This window comes from Acanthopagrus latus, chromosome 17 (genome assembly GCF_904848185.1).
Source record: "Acanthopagrus latus isolate v.2019 chromosome 17, fAcaLat1.1, whole genome shotgun sequence".
Classification (NCBI taxonomy): domain Eukaryota; kingdom Metazoa; phylum Chordata; class Actinopteri; order Spariformes; family Sparidae; genus Acanthopagrus; species Acanthopagrus latus.
The window spans coordinates 16,883,618-16,909,467 of record NC_051055.1 but is presented as its reverse complement, the minus strand read 5'-3'; the positions used below and the strand labels follow the sequence as shown (position 1 = coordinate 16,909,467).

Genomic DNA, 25,850 nt, shown 5'->3' with positions numbered 1-25,850 from the left:
GGCTCTCTCTCCCCTCCTTGATTTATTATGCATGCCGAGTGTTATTTTGGCCTATTTTTTTTTTTTCCTTTTTTTTTTTTCTGCTAGCGTGGACATGTTTTGGATTTCGTACTGAACCAAGATTGCAATTAAAACTCGTGTTGCAATCCTGTTAGCAATTATCACATCTGATCATCTTCATGTCGGTATGTCCGAGCCAGAGCGGTTAGTAAGTCTGAGGAGGCGCAAATAATTCACACTCTTCTACAAAAAGTGTTCAAGTACTCAGCACTCATGCCTGTGCGCATTCACGTATCCGTTAAAAGCACAAAGGCGAGTTTATGAAAATGTCCACACCTACTTCACAAAAACACGAAAACGTTTGCAGCACTTTTATCTAGAAACCTCATACTTTGTCTTGTATTATTACAAACCAGCCATCTTCTCCCACAGTGGCATCCCATTTGTTTGAGCCTGTGGGTTTTATGATCTCTCCCCGCATTGGGTCCCATCCAAACGTCCTGTTTTAACAGAAAATAAATCAAATTAAGGGAGCAGAATTCTCTCAAAACGCTGTGTCACAGTGACTGTACTGTCCTCCCTCACGCTCTCTATTGAGTCCAGCCATCCATGAAAATGCTGCTCAATATTTAATTACAACCACCGAGGAAGTGACCACTGAGACGAGTGAAACAATTTAGCTCAAGTGCACTACAGTAGGTGGCTGAACACAATTTTAATCCCTTTTGTTAAATCATAACTAATTATGAAAAAATTCAACACCACTGAGCGTATTACCATCACTATACATCAAGTCTGCATAGACTACAAGCCTGTTTTCTTCTCTTTTGATTTAAGAAATAAACAATATATTTAATTTAATATATTTACAGTAAAATGATGTGTATTCTATGTATGATGACAAAGTTAAGTACTGTTTCTTCATTTAGGGTAATTCAGTGTATATACAACTGTGACATACTATTTGGATTTTTCACTATTGCTATTTGGGGTTTTAGGGGTTTTTTTGTCGCGATAATTACAAACCTTTTTACAGTGCACCAGCAGGAGGCAATAGCTTGATAGCCGCCAGCAGTTTCAGCAAGAAAAATAAACCCAAAAAAAAGTCGAGTCATGAATGCATACGCCTCCTTCAACCTAAGGAAAATACAATCAAACAACTTCCGAATTCAAGTTTCTTTCTTTAACCAAACTACAAGCTCAATTGCCTTGTGAACTCAGCTTAAAATACACTTCATTCAAACTTGACAAACAAAATAAAACTCACCAAAACATAGTTAGTCCGTTGTTCCGCAATCACCTCAGATTTGATGGCAATAAATCCTCAATTTGCCAAATAAGTTGTGAAAATACTCCAAATGTGATTTTTGCTGCTGCTGGAGTCCAACTCTTTGTTGCATCTCTCCCGCTGCACGCCTCTCTCGTCCCTGCCTGCTGTGTCTTGTCATCCCCAAAGTCATAATCTCGGTCAAAGTAGCTGTAAATTGCCTCCATACTGTGTCCCCCTGTCTTCAAATTGACCTCTGTCAGTCTTGAAGGCCATGATCAGTCCCAGTCCAGCCAATCTCTACGACCATCGGCTCTATGGCTAACTTAGCTTAGTCTTAAGTTAAATAGCTAATGGTATCTAGGAACAGCCAAGGCTACCAAATAAAGAACAGCATTTGTTGTTACAGTTGTTGTGATGTGCTGCCCCCCAGGTTTTTTTTTTTTTGGAGGGGAATACCTTTGTATATTGTATTGTATTATTTCTTGTTTGAATGAGTGAAATTTCTTTTTTCAAATACGTCAAACATAAAGCCAGCCTTGACAAGGAATTTTATCAAACGAGTCTCTGATTTTCTCTGCAGATCTGCAGACTTGCAGGTCAAGATAATCAGACAAAGAGTTCTGAAACACTTCTGGTTACGCCCACCTGAAATCTTCATTAGTCTCTGTTCAATGAGAATAACTTTTAATCCTATATACTATAAAAGTTTGGATTTCTTCAAGGGAGTCTTTCGTTCTGAGTTCTGACTTTTCTTTTATGAATGTATTGTATACCATTGGTTTCCAGTGCACATATCCTGAAACGTGTGTTAAACACTTTAAGCGCGACCTGTTCATTTCCACAGCAGGCCTCAGACACTGAATTACATGCGCGTGTGTCTGAGCCGCTGGTTACGGTTCACAACGACTCTTATTTGTGGCATAATTTCAGCTATAAAGAGGGATAACATGGCACCTCTCCTACAAATTGAGGATAAACGGAACGAGAAAAAAAATATGTGGAAACAAATTTGCAGTCTTGCACACTTATAGACATAATCATGCAAACAATCGCCGTCCATTCAGGTCTGCACATATCAATTCTGTTTTCTCTGCAAACAGATTTATGCTAGTGAAGTAAATTGAGGTCTAGATTAATTTAGCAGTGGTATATCAGGTTGACAGACGGTGTGTGATTGTGCATGCATAATGTGTGGATGTTATCCTGCAAGTGTGTGTATGTATGCATGCTGTGATGGCGCATAAGGGCAGGAGTATGAGGTGTACATGTTTAGGGCAAATTGAAGCTCTCATGTTTGATTTAAGTATTCTACAGTAGGAAAACGGGGAATAGCATGTCAGGATGCCGCTGACATAAACAAATGGCTGCTCACTTTACGCACACATACACAAGCACACATTTCTGCTTTCCTTTGTTCACACCCACTGTACACATGCCCCTCTTTCCGTATGTATGTTTCCATGTTCAAAATAATTACCCTGACAGAATGCAGAGAGGTGAAAAGAAAGGGTTAGATGGTACAAAGGTACGCGTGCACAAGAATAAAACACATGCGCACATATAAGAGGAGTATACGAAGGCATGCACTGACACGGCTCCTATGTAATCTTGCATAAGCCCAAAGGCTGACAAATTTGCAGCATACATTATCTCAATCTCATCACCCTTGCAGCACTCAAAGGAAGGCCGCTCTGGGTGATTGGATCATTTCCTGTTCGTGGCTTAAGCCTGCAAGGAGGATCGATACAGCACACACACACACACACACGCACACACAGGGAACAACACAGGGAACAACACAGGATCAATGTATAATAGTTACCTTTCCGTTGATTCCAGTCTAGGAGAGTTGTGTCAGCCTGGTCATTCCTTCCTCTCAACTCATTCTGACTGCAAACCAAATTGAACCGGCTAGAGGAAGGACAGTTTTTCCCTGTACGTGTGTCTATATATATTATATGTGTGTGAGTGTGTGTGTGTGTGTGTGTGTGTGTGTATGCAGTAAACCGTTGCCTGGATATAGCACTTACCAGTGGCATGTACGACAGGGACTGTTAGACTATGTGGTAATAATAATGCCAAGTTTTTTCCGCATGTCTGTGTGTGTGTGTGTGTGTGTGTGTGTGTGTGTGTGTGTGTGTCTCCGAGGGCAGGCAGGGGTCGTTTCTCCTCTCGCGTGCATTCCGATCCTCCGTCTCTTTTCCTCTCACCTCTGTTCCTGTGCGCAGGCACATTACTAAAGCAAATTGGGGCCAATAGACTCTGTCACCGCATGACCCAGGGCTCACCAAACAGAAAAAAAGAGCACGAGAGACAGAGAGAGAAGGCAAATAAAGTGGATAAAAGGGGAGATAAAGGAATGGAGGAAAAGAGCGAGTCAGAAGGAAAGGCGCGAGAACTTGCAAAAAAGAAGGGAAGAAAGAGCGAGGAGATGGACGGAATGAGGTAAAGAAGTGGAGAAAGAGAGAAAGAAGTGACAACCTCAAATTAAATTCCCATCATGTCAGTGTAGAACAGAATTCAATAGTGTTTATTGGCAGCCCCCAGCCTGAGGGAAATTACATTCTGAAGCAGAGTATGGCATGAATGCACACACACACACACACACACACACACACACACACACACACACACACACACACACGAACATGCACGCATGCACCTACATACACAAGCAACCACAAACATCTATTGTACACACCACTGTGCATGTCCTCGGACCAAAAATGGAAAAAAAGGCCTCTGGATGATGTGAGAATGCAGACAAGCGGTTTATCCCCTGAGGTCCATGTGCCATTTGCGCAGGGCTATTTACGCACCTTTATATATGTGTGTGTGCATGCGTTTGTATTTGGTTGAGCCCTCCCATCTTCACATGCACCATCCCGCCAGTGTACAAAAGTCTAAGCTGTGCCTTTTAGAGTCACAGTTTTTCTGCCTGTCGGCCACAATTGCCACTTTCTCCGCAGTCAAACTCTGACTATTTGCCATTACAGTACATACGCAGGTTTTTATTATAGTGGCTGTATTAAATGTGTCCCCAGGCTCAAGTTGCCATGAGCACCAGGCTCCAGTGCCTTTGTCCAACCTCCAGCAGCAGCAGCAGCAGCAGCAAAAGGCAGCACACTTTAATGGGAAGCCGTTTAACAGTTTTATGCAGAGCACATGTAGAGGCTATTACTGCTGATGTGTCTAGGATGCAGATTTGCTCTAAATGGCTAACAATCTGCCATTCTTTCAACCCCCCACCCCCGACTCCCCTTGCTCTCTATCTCTGCCCCTCCAACCCTTTTATGTCTCTGTCTGTTTATGCCTCCATCCCGACTCTCTCTCATTTCAACCGCCCCCCCATCCCACCGCCCCAATCCCTCCAACGCTCTCACTCGTTTTCTCTGTGCCTCTCTCTTTTCTCCAGGAGCGTGCAGAGAGGGCTTTGGGCTGCTCAGTGGAGGATCTGAAGGCTCTTTTCTACTGTGAGCTGTGTCACAAGCAGTACCTCAGACACCAGGAGTTTGACAACCACATCAACTCTTACGACCATGCGCATAAACAGGTACATGGGATGCACCCGCAGCACAGTTGCGCGCACACACACACACGCACACTTGCCACTTAACAGCACACAAACGAGCACACACACGAGCAGCCTTTTTTTTATTTTTATGATCATTTGGCATTTGGGTGTGTTAGCGCTATGCGTGTTGATGGAACGCTACTTTACATTTCCATGTCAATCTGCCCATCGGGTACAGTTTCCCAGCAGGTAATAGTAAGAGTGTGACAACCGCATCAACTCTTACAAGCACACACACAGTGGTGGGATACCTCAACTTGAGGCGGATATACACACACATAAACGGATCAGTACACACACATAGCACGGCTTTTTTTACTGTGGATTTCCATTTTAAGAGCCTGATTTCTTAAAGAAGATAAGAGGAAGTTTTTTGATCCCACACAGGAAAATTTAAGCCACAGCAGCTGGAAAGAACTACAGAAACTGTATAAAAATGATGCTTAACTATAAACAATATGAATGGGAAATAGAAATATATACTATATTGACATTTTGTTTGGGGGTTCTACGGACAGTTGCTGCATGTTTAAACAACATGTACAGTCAAACTCATTTTATTTAGTTTTTTTTGTTTGTTTTTTTTGTTTTTTTTGTTGACTTGATGTTATATAAGTACAGAAGTAGTCAAGAGATTAGCCACTGGATATACACATTTCATGAAAAAGTACACAAATGTAGCATTGCTTTTACATCAATTTTAAAGATATATTACATATGGCAGATTAATTCATTTTACTTACATCTGGGGTCAGTTAGTCCGTTCTCAGTTTTCTGAGCCATTATGCAGCGTTCACACAGAAAGCAAGCAAGTTTTGCCACGGGCAAGTGTTTATTTGCCCCAAACAGCCAGAACACCTCTGGCTTCTGACTAAACTCTGCACTCCCCAGAGACTCTAGTTCTCTCTCTTCTTTTTCCCCTCTGCAATTTGTACAATCATGTTATTACATTTCCCCTTAAGTCAGTAGTCATGAGTTACAGCATAACAGAAGTCCACATATGTATACCTCAGCAGTGGAGGTCAGCACCTCGGCACGTTGAGAGGAAAATTTGTGTTCATTCTTGTCTTCGCATTGATTTTAGCCCTTTTTGAAGGGGACTAGTATTATCAGAGGACCTCATGTGTATTTTACTCATTTACTGACATCATGTCCTAGATGTGCTGTCAACTTCGACTAAGTTGTAATGGTATTCACAGTTGAACCTATGGGATCAATAATTTGTGAGGGAAACTTTGCCAACACAAGCAGTGACTCATTTATTCAAGATAGACAACAAGCTACACCCTAATTTTATGATCCAGATGGCGTGGACAAATTACAGTGTTCTCTATCAGGCCAGTGCCAGAAAGAGTCTACAATGTGCAAAATTTAAAAGCAAAAATAACCTCAAACAAACAAACAAACAAAAAAAAACACAATATCTTGGAGTGGAATGAATTTGGAGTCACTTTTCCATGTTGCATTTTGTAGACGGTCCCTGCACACTCACCTTACAGCTGGCTGGACTTCAACATATTATGAGCTGCAATCAAATTTCATTATTGTAAAGCTGTCTGAGTTGTCTGTTGTCACACAGGATAAAAAAAAAAACAGCCATCCACAGGTAATACTAGACCAGTGCATGCAGGCTTGTGTATATAAGCACCCGTCACAAAAAAAAAAAAAAAAGAAAAAACACTTCATATTCGCTGTGAACGCACCATTATGAACTAGCCAAAATCAAAATAGACTTATTTGGGGTTTGGGAGGGGTATTGTAGAGTAATAAAGATAAGACACATGAAAACCAAGTGTTTTTCGGCATGTTTCGAAATTGGGGTAAAAGGTCATCTTCAATCATCTATTAAAATCAAAGTAATTCTCATAGAATAAGGAAAAATATCAAGGTAATTAAGCAATGTTCAGTGTGTTTTTTGAGCTATTAAAGAGGTCCCAGGAGCTCCAGAACCCCCCAAAAAACATTATTTGAATATGCATATCGCACAGAGAATAAACTGACCCAGTAGTTGGACCAGCTGAAGAACTAGGTCATGATAAATAAACGCAAAAATACGACTGATTTGAGGAAAAGATTCAGCAGGACACTGTTTTTTTTCCTTAACCAAAGTGACCTGGATGAAGACAGAGGGGAAAAGATCATATCTTTTACACTTACTTAAGATTTAGTTCATCTGCAAGTCCCCCGTCTCTGATGTCGGAAGATTCTTTGTCTGTCGTTCAAAATTTAGAGCAGTTGATTTGTATGTATCTGGTGCATAAGGACACTGCTACAAAATTCACTTTATTCTTCAATTTGTACTCCCTTCAAACGAAAAATAAAAATTCTAATAGAACTATTAGTCAGAGCTCAAGAAATATTCTATTATTCCGATTTGGATGAGATCAGGCCAATGGACCGTTAGGAGAAGGCCCGGCAGCAGGTTTTTTCTCCAGCGTTCTGCCCTCACATTCATTTTCGTACACAGCTTCCACTCTGGACTAACAAGCTGAAGGTTCTGCTGATAGCAACATTCTCCTGCAGCCACGTGTTGTCATGCCAAGGCATACACTCGCACACAAAGACACACACACGTGCACTTACCCGGGTACACATTTGTCCTCAAATGCAGGCAATCTCTGAACCAAGCCAAGCCGCTTCCCCACTTTTCAACGCCCACACTGTGCAACATGAAATAAACATTAAATGAGACTGTTCCTCCACTGTCATTGTTCTTTGAAAATGAATCGAGGCAACTGCAGGCCAATGTTAATGCTTTGTTTTAGCCAGCGGCGGGCACATGAAATGAGCTGCATGAGGCACTGAGCTGACAGTAGCCACTGGCACTATAGGAACACACACACACACACACACACACACACACACACACACACACACACACACACACACACACACACACAGGCATGCATGCCCACTCTGCCTACCGAGCAGACAACAGACGAAATTCTAGCTGAAGACGGCTTCCCTGCAGGAGTATTGGCTTTGGTGAATGGAAGCTGATTGCGTTTGCTCTGTCTCCTTTCCTTGTCATCGATTCAGGGATAAACATGTCTGAATGGGGCGCTTTATCAGCATTTACTGCTGATTACAGAAATTGCTCATTACAACAGAATTACACTTGCTTTTAAATAAAAGAGCAATCAGCCCATTAGCATGGCCCCTCACATGCTACCTAAGAATACATCATCCTCCATTCTATGGCCCTAGTGGATTTGAATCAACTCTGACTCATCCATAGTTGCCTCAGCCTGAGCACTCCTTAACACATCTAAAGGAATATTGATCGAGGCTTTGACAGACGGATTGAGCTTCACAGCACATAGTGAGACTGACATGTTGGAGAGCAGGAGTAATATCGCTTCCCGCTGTTGGGGACACGGCATCATCTTTGAAGACAAAAGTATTGGCTTTAAAGAGGGAAAGTGGAAATATCTCTGCCCTGTGTGCTCAGTGAAAATGGTTCTGCGTGCAATATTTTGTTTGGCTCTAAATATAGCTACAGGTTTGCCTACAGTGGGACCTGTTTTTAAGAGAGAACAATAACCTGGCAGAGTGCAAATGCAAGAGGAAGGAGGAGGAATTCATCTTCATATATTCCTCCCATTACAGACTGCTCTCTCGTTCTCTCTCTCTGTATCTCATTCTCTCTCTCCCAGTCACTGCCATGGACAGCTATGACGACTCTCATCTTTTTTCTTCCTCCCTCCTTCCTCCTCCTCCCTGGCTCTGTCCGCAGTAGTTCATTATGTATGCATCTCTGCTTGAACATGATTAATATTTCCCATAGAATGAGTTTGGCATCTAAGCTCCTGAAAGCTCCTTACTGCGCACTAACAATACACACACACACACACACACACACACACACTCACATGATCGCACATGGACAAACACCCCTACCTAGAGACATGTATGTTTAAGGGATACAAACCCGCGAGTGATGCGCCTCTGGCACATACTTAATGCTGTCTTCAGTGAGCTGACAGTGGGATGTTAAGCATCGTGCGATAATGTAGAAAGACACCCGATTGTGTAAGACTCAGCAGAGATTAACCTGACGACTGTCAGCTCCGGCATAAGATCTGGGTGTGAAAGAGAGTGAGTGTATAAATAAATCTGATGTCTGAGGGGCTAATCTGGTGTGTGTGTGTGTGTGTGTGTGTGTGTGTGTGTGTGTGTGTGTGTGTGTGTGTGTGTGTGATACTTACTGTATGGGTGGATAATAGCATAACATAATCTAAAAGTGAGAGTGGTGTAATCCAGGTGCAGTTTATTACTACAGGATAGGTTCACAAATATATAACATAAACAACGAATCCTGGGAAATGAAATGGGTGGATTGCACACTGATGCAGCTCTGGGATGTGAGACTGCATGATACTGCAGCGATTCCTAAACTCCGTAGCACCCCCCCTTTGCCTTTAAACACACCAACATGCGCATGCACACACATGCACCTGCCAAGCATGGATAAAGGAGGGATTAAAGTGTGTCAGAAAAGGAAACGGAAGAGAGTAGCATGAATCACTGTTTCCCTGAGAGGACTGGCACACCTATGGCTATAGACACAAATACACACATACGCTCTCGCGCTAAAGACACACACAAACACACACACACACACAAAACAGAGGTAATTGTTATCTTTTTCTGCACTCGGATGCAGGTGAAGACCCACCGGTTCGCTCCAAATTAAATTATTCTCACTGTGGTGTAGATCTTTGTCAAGATATGTATTTTTGCATTTGTGTACAGGTCTGCACACATGCACGCACACAGGTTTCTTAGCTATCTTTGTTCAGACTTCAACCATCAACTTTCATTCATTTGTACTGCCTAACCCAGACACTTAGTCTAACACCAACCATAACCTTAACCAATGTTTGCCAGAGAACACTTTCTACCACATAAGGACAAGTCTTTGGTCCTAATATGGTCAGCCAGAAACGGCCCCCAATAGGTAACAAAAAAGTAAACACACACAAACACACATGCAAACACACACACACACACACACACACACACACACACACACACACACACACACACACACACACACACACACACAGCAGGGGTAATTGTTATCTTTTTATGCATTAAATTGCAGGTGAGGACCCACCAGTTTGCTTAAAATCTAATTATTCTCACTATGATGTAGATCTGTTCTCAAGATATGTTTGTGTACAGGGCTGCACACACACTCACATACAGGTTTGCACAGCTATCTTTGTTAGGACTTTATGCTGACTTCCATTCATTTGCACAGCCTAACCTGAACCCCTATCCAAACCATAACCTCAACCTAATCTCAATTCATAGAAATTCAATTTAGAAACCGTGTTTTCCGACATAAGGACCAGTATTTGGTCCCTGTAAGGACTACTGGTCTGGACACAGACAGCCAGAAACCGTCCCCAATAGGTAGCAAAAACATGAACACACACACACACACACACACACACACACACACACACTACACAAAACAGAGATAACAGTTATCCTTTTCAGCACTACAGTGCAGGTGAAGACCCATCGGCTTGCTACAAATCAAATGATCCTCACTTTGGTGTAGATTTCTGTCAGGTTATGTTTTTTTTTGTTTGTTTTTTGTTTTTGTTTTCTTGTTTTCTTTTTTTTTGCTTTTGTGTACAGATCACACACAAACACACACACTCAGAACATACATGCAATGATGTAGCATTTTTACCAGCTGGAATCTGTGGCCATCACTATGTCTCTCATGGTTACTTTGCCTATAATTAGTGGCCTTGCTTTTGCAATTGGGGATGTGTAATTCCGGCATCAGTAAAACACTTTGGGTACACTCCAGCTCCAAAGCATATGTCAGTGGATCACAAGTTCTCCCAATCTAAGCTCTGGTGACTGAGGAAGGGTTGAACATTTTAGAGATTTCTGCGACAAGAGCATCACCATCATTAAATCACTTGTGTCACTCGTCTCAAATGTGTCTGTAATCTACTATTCACCAGTTGGGTTGTGTTTGCTCTCAAGCTGCGTGTTGGAGGAAAAACGCTTTCTTCCAGTCTGAATGGAGTTAATTGGACACAAGCTTTGGAGGAGAACATCTGCAAACGCTGCCGACTGATGTGTATGGTTTGAAAGACAGCTGCCTGCAGAGAGTTTCCTAAAACTAATCTCTCTCTTTTCTCCTCTTTGTCCCACACTTGTGCCTTCGCTACTCCCTGCCCTCCGCATACTTTTTCTGTCCCTCCCTCCCTCCATCCACGTTAATTTTCATTTCCTGCAGCGGCTGAAGGAACTCAAGCACAGGGAGTTTGCTCGCAATGTGGCCTCAAAATCATGGAAGGACCAGCGCAAACAGGACAAGGCCCTCAGACGCCTGCACAAGCTTGCACATCTGCAACAGGATACCCAGCGGTGAGTGGGAGAAGTGTGTATTTATGTGTCTGTGGTGGTATGCATGTGTGTGTGCGTGTGTGTGTGTGTGTGTGTGTGTGTGTGTGTGTGCAGTGAGACCAGAGGGAGAGTCCAGAGGGGTTAGAGTGCGTCACATCCAGTCAACATTCCTTGGACATGATGGATGCGTCCACAGATGTGAGAGCACTCAGTTGTCCTAGATAGGCCACAGGTGAAGTAAATATAACATGAAGACACATTCTTGCTGACACATTGAAAGTAGATGATGTGTAGAGGGAGGAAGTGGAGCTTCAGAGGAGAATGAATAGAAGAGAAACAAGCAGTTACTTTAAAAGTAAAGGAAATAAGATGACTGATAAGATGAAAGAAGAACTCCAGGTCCCCCGTCTTAAAGCAATCAAAAGAACTGATCCAAAAGAAACCAATATGTTACATTTTAATCAGCTTGATTACAGCTATTCCCTGTGCAATTAAATATGTTTTCCTATAATCAGGCAATGAAATGTGAACAGCATTACTATGACAACCAATGTCATGCCTCTGCTTTTTTCTGTAGATCTTTTTTTCTGTTTGTTTGTTTCTTTCTTTCTTTCTTTCTTTAAATAGCATTGATAGCACAATGATGCTTACTAAAATATCAAAATAACCTGTGGCCATAATAATGTACTTTTACAATACATGACATGCCTGTAGCAACACTGCCTTTCAATTTATAAAAATGTATAACTTAAAAGTCCCAAGGACAGAATAAGTACAGATACAGTACAATAAAGAAACTTAAATCTGCTGCAATCATGTCATCTTTCAATCTAACTTGTCCTTGAACCTGTCCGTTTTACAGTTTGCAATCTCCTCCCTCCTAACTATGTCATCACACTTGCAAAACTCCTTTGGTACTATAAGTCGTCAACGGGTGCGGTGGAATTGGTAGCTTTCCCTGTTCAGGCATTGTCGGCGTGGGTACTAGAACAGGAGGATCCTGCTCTTGGTGTGTTCCCCTGAGCAGACAGGACTGCCTCTCTATGGAATTTTCTGTCCTGATTGGACAAAGTGTGCAGGGATACCATAAAATGTCTTTTCTCTATTACTGCATGAGCAGGAGGAGGAAAGACACATGTTATAGACCAAACACTCTCCAACAGCAGTTATTGTTGGAACACACAGACATTTAACACTTAATTTAATCCCTTACAGCAGCTTTACTGAGAATAATGAAATGTGTATAGAACGAGAAAAGATGAAAATGGAAACTAGACAACTAGACACAAAAGGGCAAAAATCACAGTCTTAGCATCACATGTACAATACCTCACTAATGTTACACATGAACTAATAGTGCAATCAATCTGGCTGTCACCATATCAGAAATATGTCCAGCATAAGATCATTTCTTTCGAACGAACATCTTGAAACTGTTATTCATGCCTTCATGAATAGTCCACCTGACTATTGTAAGTCCTTTCTCTGTGGTATCAGTTAAGGTTCCTCTCCTGCCTAGAACTCATCCAAAACTTGGCTCCTGGCTTCCTTACACTGTTCACGAGTTGCTTTAGGATCAATTGTGAGAGTTTTTGATTACTTATAATCTTTAGGCCTTGCTTCAACATTTGACATGTTATTTTATTGCCCTCCTCAAATGCATCATTTCTCATTATTCTAAGGTCGAAATTAATACACAAAGATGAAAGCCTTTGCGATCAAGGCTCTGAGTCTTTCGAGGGACCTGCCTGAGGAGATCAGGGCTGCAAACTCCAACTCAACTTTTCAAACACTTGAAAACCCATTTTAAAAAAAAATAAATTGATTTTTAGTGATTTTATTTGCTTTCCGACATTCTGTTTTACCCTCTGTGTGACTTTTCTGTTTAGTTCTTGTGGATTTCACTTGGTTTAATTCAATTTGTGTTTTATTCGGTTCCTCTATCTATCTATCTATCTATCTAGCTATCTAGCTATCTACAACTTAAATCAACTACAATTAATTACATTTCTATTTCTTTCTGTTGCAGTGTCCCAGGAAGGACTTACGGACTGAGAAGTACAGTCAGGGCTGTGAGCCAACAGCAAAACAGACATATGGACCAAAGAGACCACAGCCCTGAAGAAAGGCCTGAATCCTTCAACCACACCCAGAGACCCCCTCCTAAGCAACCCAGGACAGCTCCTCTCAGCCATCCACTAGAGCATCTATACCAGTCTCCTTCTCAAACACCTCTGGCCACTTCCGTAGCAGCGTCCCCACTAACAGCGAATACACACCCGGCATCCAACACAGTAAAGCCCCAGTCTTGCTTGGATTTGTATCCCCAGCTTCCCCTCCCTGGGCAGGTAAGAGCAGGAGGCAGGCTCGGGGTGTCCTTCTGCTTCTCCCGCAGGGGGCCCAGGCTTGAGCCCTCCGCCTCCGTCTTCTCGGACTTGGAAGAGGAGGAGAGGGAGAAGAGGGAGCAGATGAAAGAGAGGATAAAGGGGATAATGGAAGATATTGACAGGGAAATCGGGGAAGTAGAGGAAAGGAAACTCAGTGAGAGTGAGAAGCTTAAGTCCAGCTCTGACGGCGTCAGGCCGAGAGACACTGTGCCAATCCCCAGAGAGGCTGCCAAAGAAGAGGAGGAGATTGAAAAAAGAGAAATAGTGAAAGAACACTGTCCCATTTCCACAGCAGCACCTGATAAACTGGGCCACAATTCTCTATTCTTGCCATCACAGACACAGGTGACCGTGTGGGGCACAGAACTAGCGGGGGCGCACATGGACACCGAACACACAGATAGCGAGACGGAGAGAAAACAAGAAACAGAGAGGGGGAGGGATGAAGGTCAGTATATGTGTGTGCTGGGGAAAGATGGCTCCACCTGTCTGAGATGGCCTGTCAGCTTGCTTAAGTTCACCGAGTCTCAACCACACATCTGCTATGGCCCCAACCCGCTCTGCTCGAACCCCCCGCAACCAGAAAAACTCACAGAGGGCCTGCAGGAGCCGCAAAAAACTCAGTTGTTTGCGCTCTCCGATGAATCCAATCCACGCGTGCCAGCTATTCTTACACAAGACGCTTATCCCTGTTCACAAAGACAGACGAGGCACGAGCTGAGAGCATACAGACAGGGAGAAGCCAAGGAGAATTTCAAGGCAGCGCAACATATCGATGTGGAGACAGAAGAACACCTGTTCCTAAAGAACAGAAACCTTTCATCATCAGAAACAGGAGCAGAAGGAGGGAGATGCACACTAAGTATGGAGAATTGCATGAGGGCAGCCTCCCATCCATTTGACCCCGCTTTTAGTGACAGGTCTGACACAAACTCTAAGAATCCTCTAGGAGGCAGATTAGAGGGTGCCAGAGGGATCAGGGAGAGAGCCATCACAGCCCTGAGCTGTAAATCAGAGTCTGTCATCCAGCCTGGCACTCAGGGGATGTGCATCAGCCCATCCAGGTGTGAGTGTGGGAGCGAGACAATGTGCAAGTGTGCCAGCGCTCCGCCGCCATACGTGGGTGTCTCAGAAGTGACACACAAAAACGGGAAAGCCAGCACAAAGAAACACAAGTTGGGAAAGAGGAAGAAGAAGGGCGAGAAGGAGAAAGCCTCAAACAAGCGCCAATCAGCGAGGTGCAAAGTGAGGAGTGTCGTCTCCACAGTCTCCACTGGCAGAGAGCGGAGTGGAGAGGCTGGAGGGAGCTGGGGGAAGAAAAGGAGGCATGGGGAGACGGGGGAGGCGAGGAGGAGGAGGGTGCAGAGAGCAGGGAGCAGCTGTCTCCTGGGGAGATGTGAGGCTGAGCCAGTATCTGTCTCTGTCAGGAAGAGGAGGCCTCACAGGAGCCACAGCACTGAATCCCAGTCACAGGCAGACAGAGAGCAGGCAGAACACTGCAGTGCCTCCTCCAAGCTCAGCAGACACGCAGCAGACACCAAGGGGGAGGGAAAGCGAGACGAAGACGCCACGACTTTTCCCTGGCGGTCTCACTTCTCCTTACACTCCTTCTCACCGGGATGTGACTCAAAGCTGTTTTGGGAAAGGGGTCACCATAGCAACCCCAGGAGTTTCATTGACTGCTGTTACCCTGACAACAGCTGTGGTTGCAGCCCGGCGAGAAAGAGAAAACCCCTCCACAGGGACAGGAAATTCATTCATCATAAGAGGAAGAGTTTGAGGCGGCGTGAAGCCTGGGAGGAGATGGAGAGCGGCAGGAAAATGGGAGGGCGTTCAGGTTACAGAGACAGGGGCCTGATTTCGGATACGGAACAGTGGGAGTGGATGAGAGGGAGCTGTCCTGGAGGCAGCGAGGAGGGCAGGACAAGGCCTGGATGGAGGTCGAGAAACAGAGCGGCAGAGTGGGATCGGTTGGCAAGGTTTAGCCCCAGTCCTTGCAGTTGGGGCAGGAGAAGCCGACACCTCAGCACGGAAGATGTAGACTGGGACAGATGGACATGGGGCAGCAGCGACAGCTGGGAAGACAGGGGGACACACAGATCCACATCGGGCTCTAGGACAGGGCCAGACAGCAGAGACAGCCCCGGCCGTACATGGAAATGTGCAGGGATCAGATACTCAAGCTCGAGACACTTCTCCAGTCCTGAGTGGTGGATGAGTAGGCCGATATATAGCCCCCAGAGCATGATCAACACACGGGCCAGCAGATGCCACAGCCCGCGCTCCTGCAGCCCCTGCAGCAGCACCAGCATGTCCGAGCTGAGCTGGGAGTGGAGCAGGAGCAGCACCTGCTCAGGGGTGGATGTGACAGTCAGCTCCTGCAGGACATCCACAGGAACTCAAGGACTCTCATCCGAGGGTCCACAGGAGGTGAAGAAGCAGAGCAGCCCCATGTCCATTCCATCCAGCCTTACCTCGAGCTCCTCTTCTCATTCTCCTCCCCACAGATCCTCTTTGACTCCTGCAGTTGCAGGCCACCATTGTGACACAAGTCCCTTTCAGTTAAAGGAGCAAAATTCACAGTCTGACCTTGCACATGGGCCCTCTGCCAGTGTCACATCAAACAGGTCAGGCACAACTCCAGGACTGTCCCCCAGTAAGTCTGTCCCACAGAAACCAGGCAGGATGTTGCTTCTCCCTCTGATAGGGAAATTACCTGCGATCCAGAGAAAAGCGAGGAGGAAAATAAGGCTGCTGGAGAAGAGTCAGGAGAAAGAGGCAGAGGACGAAGAGGAAGCTAAGGGCAGTGGAGGGGATCCCAGAGCTGTCGTCAGCAGTCAAAAATGTCCTCTGGACGTGGCTGACTCAAACCGCAGCAGCACGCCAAATCGCTGCCCATCACAGATTAGGACTGATGACAAACAGACAGGTGGAGAGACAGCTCCGCCAATCAGCTTTACCGCTGAGGAGATGGACAAATATCGCCTCCTGCAAGAGCAGGCAAGAGAGCACATGCAGAAAGTCCTGGAACAGACACTGGAGAGTGCAGATAGAGACAAACTACACACAGAGACAAACTACACACACACAGCACAGACAGACAACTGTGGGACTTCAGAGGAACAGTACACACCTGCACCCCTGCACAACCCCACACAGCCTCAAACCCAAAACATTCACACAGACACAATGCACACGCAAGCACAGCATACCCTGCAGGTCAACCTCCCACTCCCACATGTGACCCCACAAGAGAACTTTCCTCAGCCTATGGCTCTGGGAGTCCCCAGCCTCCCCCCTCTTCCACCATCACCCCCTCTCTCCAGCCTCCATCATATCATTTTACAACACACGGCCCTCTCCATGCCCCCCTCGTCCTCATCCTCCTCCACCTCATCGCCCTCACCTGCCATCCACCCACACCCGGCTCAGCTCCCTCACCCCCTGACCCATCTGCACCCATCCCTCCCCCATCACCTTCACCTCTCTCCCTTCTCCATATCCTCCTTGTTCCCCTCCATCCTGCTGTCTCATCACCCCATCCCTCTCATCCCCCAGTCCCCAGCTTTTCATGCGGCACAGCTCGCTCCGCTCTCCCCGGTAGCTCTGCAACCGTTGACCCCACAGCCTTTCATGGACAGAGCATGGCCAGTCAGGTTTCAACAGAAGGCGTTGTGATTTTCACAGAGTGGCTGCCATGTTTATTAATCCGTCTTGGCAACACAGACTAGTTAGAGGGAGATGGAGAGCACGAGGGAATTTTTGGTTTGGATAAAAGCCTGTTATTTGAAATGGGGATGTGTCAGTACTCTTTCTCACATATGCCCTCACACACACCCACCCACACACACACACACACACACACACACACACATGCCTGCATGCATACACACAAACAACCCGACTATTGACTGTTTTCAAATGAGAATTTGTTTCTCCATCTAGCTTCTGCTGTGTTGTAGCAGACAGTGAGAAAACAGACTTTGATCCTTTGCTTTTTCCATCATTCCTCATTCAGGCCCAGAATAAAGGGAAAGGTGCACCTGCTATTCAAAGACAAGCTGGGCTTGTGTCATCCTCTCCCCTTCCCTCTGAACCTCAGACAGACCAGCTGCCTTTTGAAGTATCCCTTATGCCCGGGACAGAGGGGCAAGAGAGGGTGATAATACTCCCCCCCTTATCTCCATTTCATACAGGTTATCTGAGTTAGAGTGTGACTTTCAACAAACATAAATAGTGTTCCAGGGACCGGGGGGCATAGCGCAGCCATTTTAACCTTGGTGTGTGCACTGTATTTGTGTGTGTAAGATAGAGATTATTCTGGATTGACACATACACATATACACAGTAAGAAGAACAACTCATTTCCATATCTGACACATTTTGCCTCTATAGTGTAAATATTCTGTGATAATATTAAAATCATGGGAAACAACGAAATAAAAGGTGGATTTAACCTTGACCAGTGGTTCACTGCTTCAGATTATTTTTCTTTCCACACAGCATTTAGAATTAAATCAGTTGTCTTCATGCCAATAAATGAATCAGATCTTCTACAGTAAAACTTATGTGTAAATAAATGGGCTGTCATGCTCTTTCTTATTCTGTCTGATTTGTTGTTGATCGTGCAACATGTTGCAACACATTCCCCCATACAAAATTGATAAGCTACAGTGTGGTTTACTACTCCTCAATGTGAGGCTCAGAATTCCTAAAAACCCTCTGAAAGATGGAGGAGCGGCGAGATCCGGACCTGTCTCACTCGTGACCCTTTTATTTGAAGCATTGTCTACAGAGGGTGCATGTCTATGAATTGTGAGCATGCAAAGGGATTTCCGCTTATCAGTTTGCCGATGTCAGAGGCGATAAAAAAATAAATAAAAATACAGCAAAGATCAGAGAAAAGTTCGAAAAAAAAAACATAATTCAGTACATCTTTGATACTCTTATATCCATCATCTCACAGCCCCTCAAGTTAATCTCGAAATGAATCTCGTCTTGTGAAGATGCTGATCGAAGGGTACAAAGCCACCATCCTCGAGGGTCTGAATAAAAAAAATGCTGACATTTAATACATTTATCCACCAAGTGTAGCACTTTATTCAATAAAGAGAAGGATCAGAGTGAAAGTGTTTTTATTGTGTCTGTCACAGAGTTAGATGCTGCCCTTTAAACCTACCATATTTTCTTTTAATAGTGTGCTATTAGTCCTTATTACTGCCAAACAGATAAATCCTTTTGTACAAAAAAAGCAAACTCCTTTGACCACACTGCATTACAAGGTCCAGTTTGACCTTTGGTTCAGTTTAATGCGGAAGCCAAAAAAAACACTTCGTTTCAAGACACTTCATAAGCCCCGGGGCAGCTTTTATACTGTATACATCGTGGTAAAACAAAAACCTTTTAGCATCATTAATAAACATCGACAAGCTTCTCTTTCGCAATCCTGCCAAAGGTTACGGTGGTTAGTAACTGTTGCTACGCATCCATGGACTGACGATTGGCGAAGGCGCGGATGCATTCAACTGCTTGCCAAACAGTTGATCACTGCAGCGGCCGAGCACTCGGGGAGCGGTGCACAGACGAGAACAGAGCAGCATCCAGATGGTCTTTGGACTTGTACTTCCAGGAGTGCTTTGAGAGATTGGATTGATTTGCCCTCCATGATATCAGCGAACACAGGCCTGCTCGCGGGGGGGAGTCTGCAGCAAAGGGTGACATAAATACAGACAGAAAAAAAAAAAAAAAAAAAAAACAGGATACAAACTGTACATTACCAGGCGTTGGCGAGAAATATAAGTCAACAACCCCTGCAGAGATTCAGTAATTAGACCACAACTCCTCTTTCTCCTCCTTCTGACCCCTGAGCTTGTGTCTGTGTGTGTGTGTGTGTGTGTGCGTGTGTGTGTGTGTGTGTGCGCGCTTGTTTATGTGTGTGAGTTAGTGAGAATCAGAGACAGAGAATCCCTATCTCTCTCCACAGGACGGGAGATCAAACAGACTGTGTGAAATATAGAGCAGCAATAATTAGCAGCTGTTACAGCATCAAACCTCTCTATCTCTACCTCTCCTCTCTGACACACACACACACACACACACACACACACACTCACCAGTACTGCTCTGTTTCTTATCCCAGAGTTTAATTTAGAGATACTCAAATGTGCTGCAACTTCTGAGTCCTCCAATACTGATAAACGGGGCAGACGATACAAAAAATCAGCCCACTCCAGTTTCTCCTCTGACGTCGTGTCGGTTTGCAAGCATTAAAATCCCTCGCACAGCCTAAAGGGGGAATGTGTGAGAACAGTCACATACATAAAACGAAGGGCTTAAAAGCAATTACAGATCTCGGTAAGAAAAATAAAGGGGGATGTTAATTTAAAAGCAAATTTACCCATGAATATGGAGTGTTTGGGACTTTATTACAATGCAAAAACATCATGAGTCGCACACTCACACGCGCATAAAGTTATCTACACAGGGGTCATGTGGAAATTAGTAATCACAATATCACTGTACTTTCTGTCAGTGACTGATTAAATCATTACCTACGCCCTGAGATTCTCCCCCTGGTGTGGTTGTGTTTTAGCTCCCGTGTGTGTGTTTGTGCGCGCGCACAGGAGTGAGAGTTGATTTATGATGGAGAGGAAGCGGTTTCCTCAGTCAATCGCTCCTGTGAATTAATGAGGTATAAAAACTAAAGCTGGCGCTCAGTCAAATACAGCAGCAGTCACATGGAGCTCACCGCTGGGGCGAGATCACCTCTATTGGCACCACATTTGATTGTTAGATTGTGGGTATAGATTGCGTCAAGCACAAAAAAGGAGCCCCTCACGGCTACTGAAGCGATCCATCGACCCAAATTGAAACGCTGTATAAATGAGACACTTCCCATCTTCCACTCTCCCTCTCTCCCTTTCTTTCCTCTCCTTTTTTTGTGGTCTCGCCTCCTACCCTTCCCTTTGATTCAACCAGGTCAGTGGGGCTGCGTTCAGCTCCCCCGGCTGTTCTCCGACTGTGCAGAAGAAAAGGCACCATTACACTCCGTCCTCTCAGATTGCCCCCCCCGCCCCCCCGCCGCCCCATTCCGAGTCTACATCTTTCCCATGTTTGAATGCTGTTGTACAGCACAGACTTTTCCCTGCACAATGTGCTTTGCAGAATTGTAACACAGAGAGAGTTCTTGCCATACCTCTCGCAGTGACATTCATTAAAAGTTTTCTTGAGTCGTGGCAGAGTGTGACATACAGTACCGAGCTGTTCCACTCCACTTTACATCTTTCAGCCGAGTCCTCTTTAAAACAGAAGTTATACAAACAGCGAGGATAATATTTAACTTTTGAACCACAAAAGTTATGAGTCAAACAAAGTAAAGTCAACAAAGACGGAGCTGCTCAAGATTAGACCCCACAAAAAACTCAATACACATTTCTAGTTTCCATTAGTTCAACTGCCAGGTGTCATCTCATTCAACGGTATTCTGTATTTTGGATGATTTAAGATTGATAAGTTACTTTGTTAAAGGGTAACCCCACCAATTGTATGCATTAACCTGAGTTTACAGGTCTTGGGTGGAACTCCAAAAAGGAAAAAAAAAAGAATAAATACATTAATAGTCGAAAAATCTTTTGTGGCTCCAGAGAAAGCTGCATGTAAGAGATGTCACTCGATGGCTAAGGTGCATTTCTGGGTAATGTAGTCACCAGGATTTGAAAAGGAAGAAGAATGCGTCTAACAAAAACAATGATATCTGGTGGACTGCTTTTATTATGTGGTGCCTACATCACAGACAAGGCAACTTAGCACGGTTCCTGCTGTCCATTGAATATGATGGAGGTAAATGGCAATCAACAAAACGGCATCTAAAAAACTCAACAGAAATGTTAGACTGATTTCTCTGGAAAGAGATTTTGCTGCCGAGTTCTCCCAAATGTCCGTGTTTTGGCCTTTGGAGCGCCATCCAGCTCTAGATATGGCAGTCACCTTTACAGCTGACATCTCTAAAACCCAACTTACAACTAAATAATCTAGATGGCTGAGTAGCACTACAGGTAAGAGGAAAAATATGTATTTGTTTTGATTAGGGGGTAACGTTCGTGAGCCTTTGAACTCCTGTAAAGGTACAGTTGAAAGAGCGACCTGTCATCGCTTTTGTGTCAAGAGGTGCTGTTGTTGCTGATGGTGCAATAGATGGAAAACTAAGTGGCTTCAGGCTGTTTGGAGCTTTCACGTAAACAAATATATATTACTGTGCTCAACTCTGAACCAAAAAAAGCCTTTTTATCCTATGAAACACCAGTCTATTTTTTTGTTATTACACTCAATTACTGTATACTTGGCTCCCTGTTGAGGAGGGACTTGTTTATGTCGGACTTGTACTGTGCAGAAATAACTATGTGAATTCTGTTCTACGATGGATTTAAGGCTTAGAGGAGGTAGTGGGCTCCGTGATACTCTTAAACTTGGCACCGTCACCCAAGGACATGACACTGTCAGCACATTGCTTATGCTCCTCTGTGTGTGCACACAAACACACACACACACATAGAGGTGTAATAGGGTATAATTTAGGAGGCTGTAATAGTGAGATGTGATGCTCTGTTGTAAGACAGCATGGCTAATTCCCTGGTTATGTTATCTCTGAGAGACAGATGTTCCCACCAAAGATTACTATGCGTGCACACAAAACAAAAACAACACACACGTAAACTGTGTGCATGCAGAGATGCATGAATGCATTCAATCCCCAGACAATAGAGGCAGTGGGACGGTCTAAAATAGCCTTATTGACCAAAAGCTCAGATCAATGAGATGACTTTTCTGAGAGTTAATTATGAGATGTAATGAGTTTCTGCACAATACAAAAAAAAACAAAAAAAACAACAGCTCTCACAGAATCTTTTCCTCAGCAAATATGTAGTTTAAAACAATGAAATGAATCACGCAGTGGACGCTGACCTCTTGCCATATTGATTAGAGAAAAAAGAACACATTTTTCCAATCGAAGACAAACCATAGTACCTTTTAATGATTATATTAAAACCCACAAAGCAGGGAGTATTAACCCTTTGCGCCGATCCATCAGCTGCAGTTCTTTACCACTGCATCCATTACCTTGGAGATCCCTCCTACACAGGAAACAGCTTTACTGCGGAGGATAAAGGTCAGTTGATTCATGGCCTCTCTCAGTGGACGTCAGGAAAACCCTTGGGTCAGATAACCATCGCTCTCATTATGTCATTAATTCACCATTTGAATGCGCAGCCACAGCATAAAGAAAGCGATGCAGATGAGTGACATGCAGTTCCCGTCTGTCAGGGGAGTCGATTTTGTCCTTGGTCTTCCTTTGTCCCGCTTGTCTTGTGGATTTCTGTCACCCACAGTAGTATCACAGAATATCAATAAAACCTCTCCTGCACCAAAATCAGTGTCCATGATTCAAATGGCATCCCAGCTGTGGCTCTGAGAGGTTGGAAGAATTGCTCGTACACCTTGAAGCCAATTTGAGGGCTTTCAGCGGGACTTCAAGGGGACAGTTTACACAAATAAACATGCAGATGTGTGTATAAAGAGCCGAGCTGCCTCTCACACTCCTTTCTCCTCTGAGCCCTGATCTCCCCCCGCCTGTTTCCGTTTAACTGGTTTCAGCTTTAAGTCTCCAGATTCTGATAATTTCCCCCATAATCCCTTCAGAGGAGCACCCCGCTTAACTCTCTAATTAAGTCAACGATGCACACATACACCAACACGGTATAAACAGCCCATGCACACACAGCTTGTAGCATTCGGCTATCTGATGCGCGGACAATTGGTCGTTGGTTGTGTTGAAATGTGTGTGTGTGTGTGAGAGCATGTTTTGTTTGTGTGTCTGTATTTCAATGATTAAGTCCCAATCAGGATGTTGTTATGACGACACATGCATTTTTTAAGCTGTTAATCCAGGATTACTCTCCCCTCCGCTCATCTCATTACCGTCGATTATTAAAAAACATACAGGCACACACATGCGAACACACACACTCACACTCACACTAATTATGGGTTGGTTTCCCTGGAGACTAAACACATGCTGCTAGGGTCTCCGAAGATAGCTTGACATGCAGGTAAAAACAAATAAAGATGAATCCACCTCAGGCATTTACTATGCACACAGTTTAATGATTTTTTTGTTTGTTTGTTTCTGTATATGTTTGTTCACTCCTAAAAACAGGGAAATATGAAAGATCACGCCCTGGAGATCTGTGGCGTTGCAACATATTAAAAACCAGACTGATTATTTCTGTGCTTTGGCCTCTCGGTGAGCCATTTTGGCCTTTCAGAGAGTGATTTTCAGCATAGAGTAAGGGAAAAAATGAGAGTAAACAGTCAGTGTCCTTTCCCGGTGATTGAATGTGTGTCCTTGTGTGGAAACTGCACTCTCCCTTTCTCTCAGCGAGCGAAAAATAATCCTGCAGTGCTGACGCTGATGTACAGGTGAGAGAATAGCCAAGGATTTTGAGATCACCTGAGGCTTTGTGTCCACTCTGGCCGCTCACACTAGGTCGGCTCAGAATAACCAGACAGGGCCGACTGCCGATGTTCACTTGCCCCCGGAGTCATTAATCACACAGCAGTGCAGACGTGCCACGCGAACATACATGGCAACACACACATACACACACTCGACGCCATTTTAATTATAAAGCCAAATGTTAGATGACAGCATCGCTCCAGGTAGTCAGTCCTAGAGGGCCTGCACTCCTGGTGCATTATCATACACCGAACATCACAGACATGACTATTTTTGAGCAGTGCGCAGTCCACAAATAACAACACATCACATCACATTAAGCTATCAATATGTGCAGCTCATACACACACACACGCAGCATATTATCTGTAACTTTTCTCTTGAGCTTTATTTTACGCTCTTTAAACACAAACGCACACAATCAGACCATGCTATCTGAACCCCCGTGTTCCCGAACAGGTCTCTCAGCGTGCAGCTGGATCGCTATCAGGAGCAGGATCGCAGATAACGCTCCCATTTACCGGTTACGAAAATTCTTCAAAGGGGCCGCGGAGCTGTGAATGCCTGCAGATACTGCATGGTGGATGTTTGTTAAGGCCCATGCGTCACATACAACAAGACTGCCTACAAAAAAAAAAAGGTATCTGAGGAAAATGTCAGTTTATGAAAAAATATATATCAGGGCTTGAGAAAAGTTGTCCAATATATGTTATAGGTACATTTGAGTGAGTTTTAAAATGGTGCTTGAGGCAAAAATCAAGAAGCAAAAGCAAGAGACACATTAAGAGACGCTAAGTGTGTTTGTGGGAGAAAGATTTTCAGATATTGGGTAAGTGTATCCAGTACAGTCACAACGTTGTTTTCTTCTTTGAGCTTCACTGTGCAGAGTGTGACACTGAAGGGCTGTCCTCACGTTTGTCTGTTCAAAGTTCAAGTTTACCCAAAAATGAAAATGATCTCCTCGCCCCTGTGCCCATGTAAAATCAGGTGAAGTAATGCAGTCCACAGAACATTTCTGGAGCTCCACGGCAAAACAGTGTTGTTCGTCCAGCATAATCGAAGTCCCCAAAAGTCCACAGATTCATAAATGATTTGAAAAAATGTTAACTATACCCTGAAGGTGTTTTCAAGCCTGTAAACCCACTTCAGGCCATGCTAATTTTTTTAGCTTAGCAGCAACAAAGATGATTTTGGCTTGAAATAGGCTTTCCGGAGACTTCAATGTGTTTTATACATTTTGAAACAAGTCCCCATCTACTTGAGTTGTTGCTGCAAAACTGCTTCATTTTGAAGCTTCAGAAATGTTTAACAGACTACAAAGCCCAGCTTTCCATCGGCACAAGAGTCATTTTGAAATGATTTTATCCTATTCTAAAACACGTCTGGAAAGGATCTTTAATTTTTCAGTCTGACATCTCCGGCCTGAATGGGTAGTTTGTCAGGCTGCAAATCTTTTACCATTTTGAACGTTTTTGCTGCTGATTACAAAAACTAAAAGTCAACAAAAAGCAGCTGCATGTCAAGATGTCCACAACGCAGATGTAAAAACTCTGCCAACTCACCTTGCTGCACTCTATTGTAAAAAAAAAGAAAAAAGAAAAGAATAAGTAAAAAGCATTGGTCCATTATTGTACCATGCCCTCACCCTAACCCATGCCATTATGATACATAACCCTGTCTGAGAGGTTTAAAAGGCTGCAATGTGAAAACTACTGGAAAAAAAGAAGT

General features: G+C 44.1%; 1 protein-coding gene across 1 annotated transcript in view; it reads left to right on the top strand.

Annotated features, from left to right (window-relative positions):
• The window catches only part of LOC119005357 (G patch domain-containing protein 8), a 38,214-nt gene extending 20,003 nt beyond the window's left edge, over positions 1–18,211 (top strand). Inside the window, exons 3-5 of the mRNA XM_037072908.1 lie at positions 4,686–4,823; positions 11,113–11,243; positions 13,252–18,211. Of these exons, the coding sequence (XP_036928803.1) occupies positions 4,686–4,823; positions 11,113–11,243; positions 13,252–17,287 (4,305 nt within the window). The 3' untranslated portion in view covers positions 17,288–18,211. The remainder of the gene's footprint in view (positions 1–4,685; positions 4,824–11,112; positions 11,244–13,251) is intronic.
• The last annotated feature ends 7,639 nt before the right edge of the window (positions 18,212–25,850 follow it).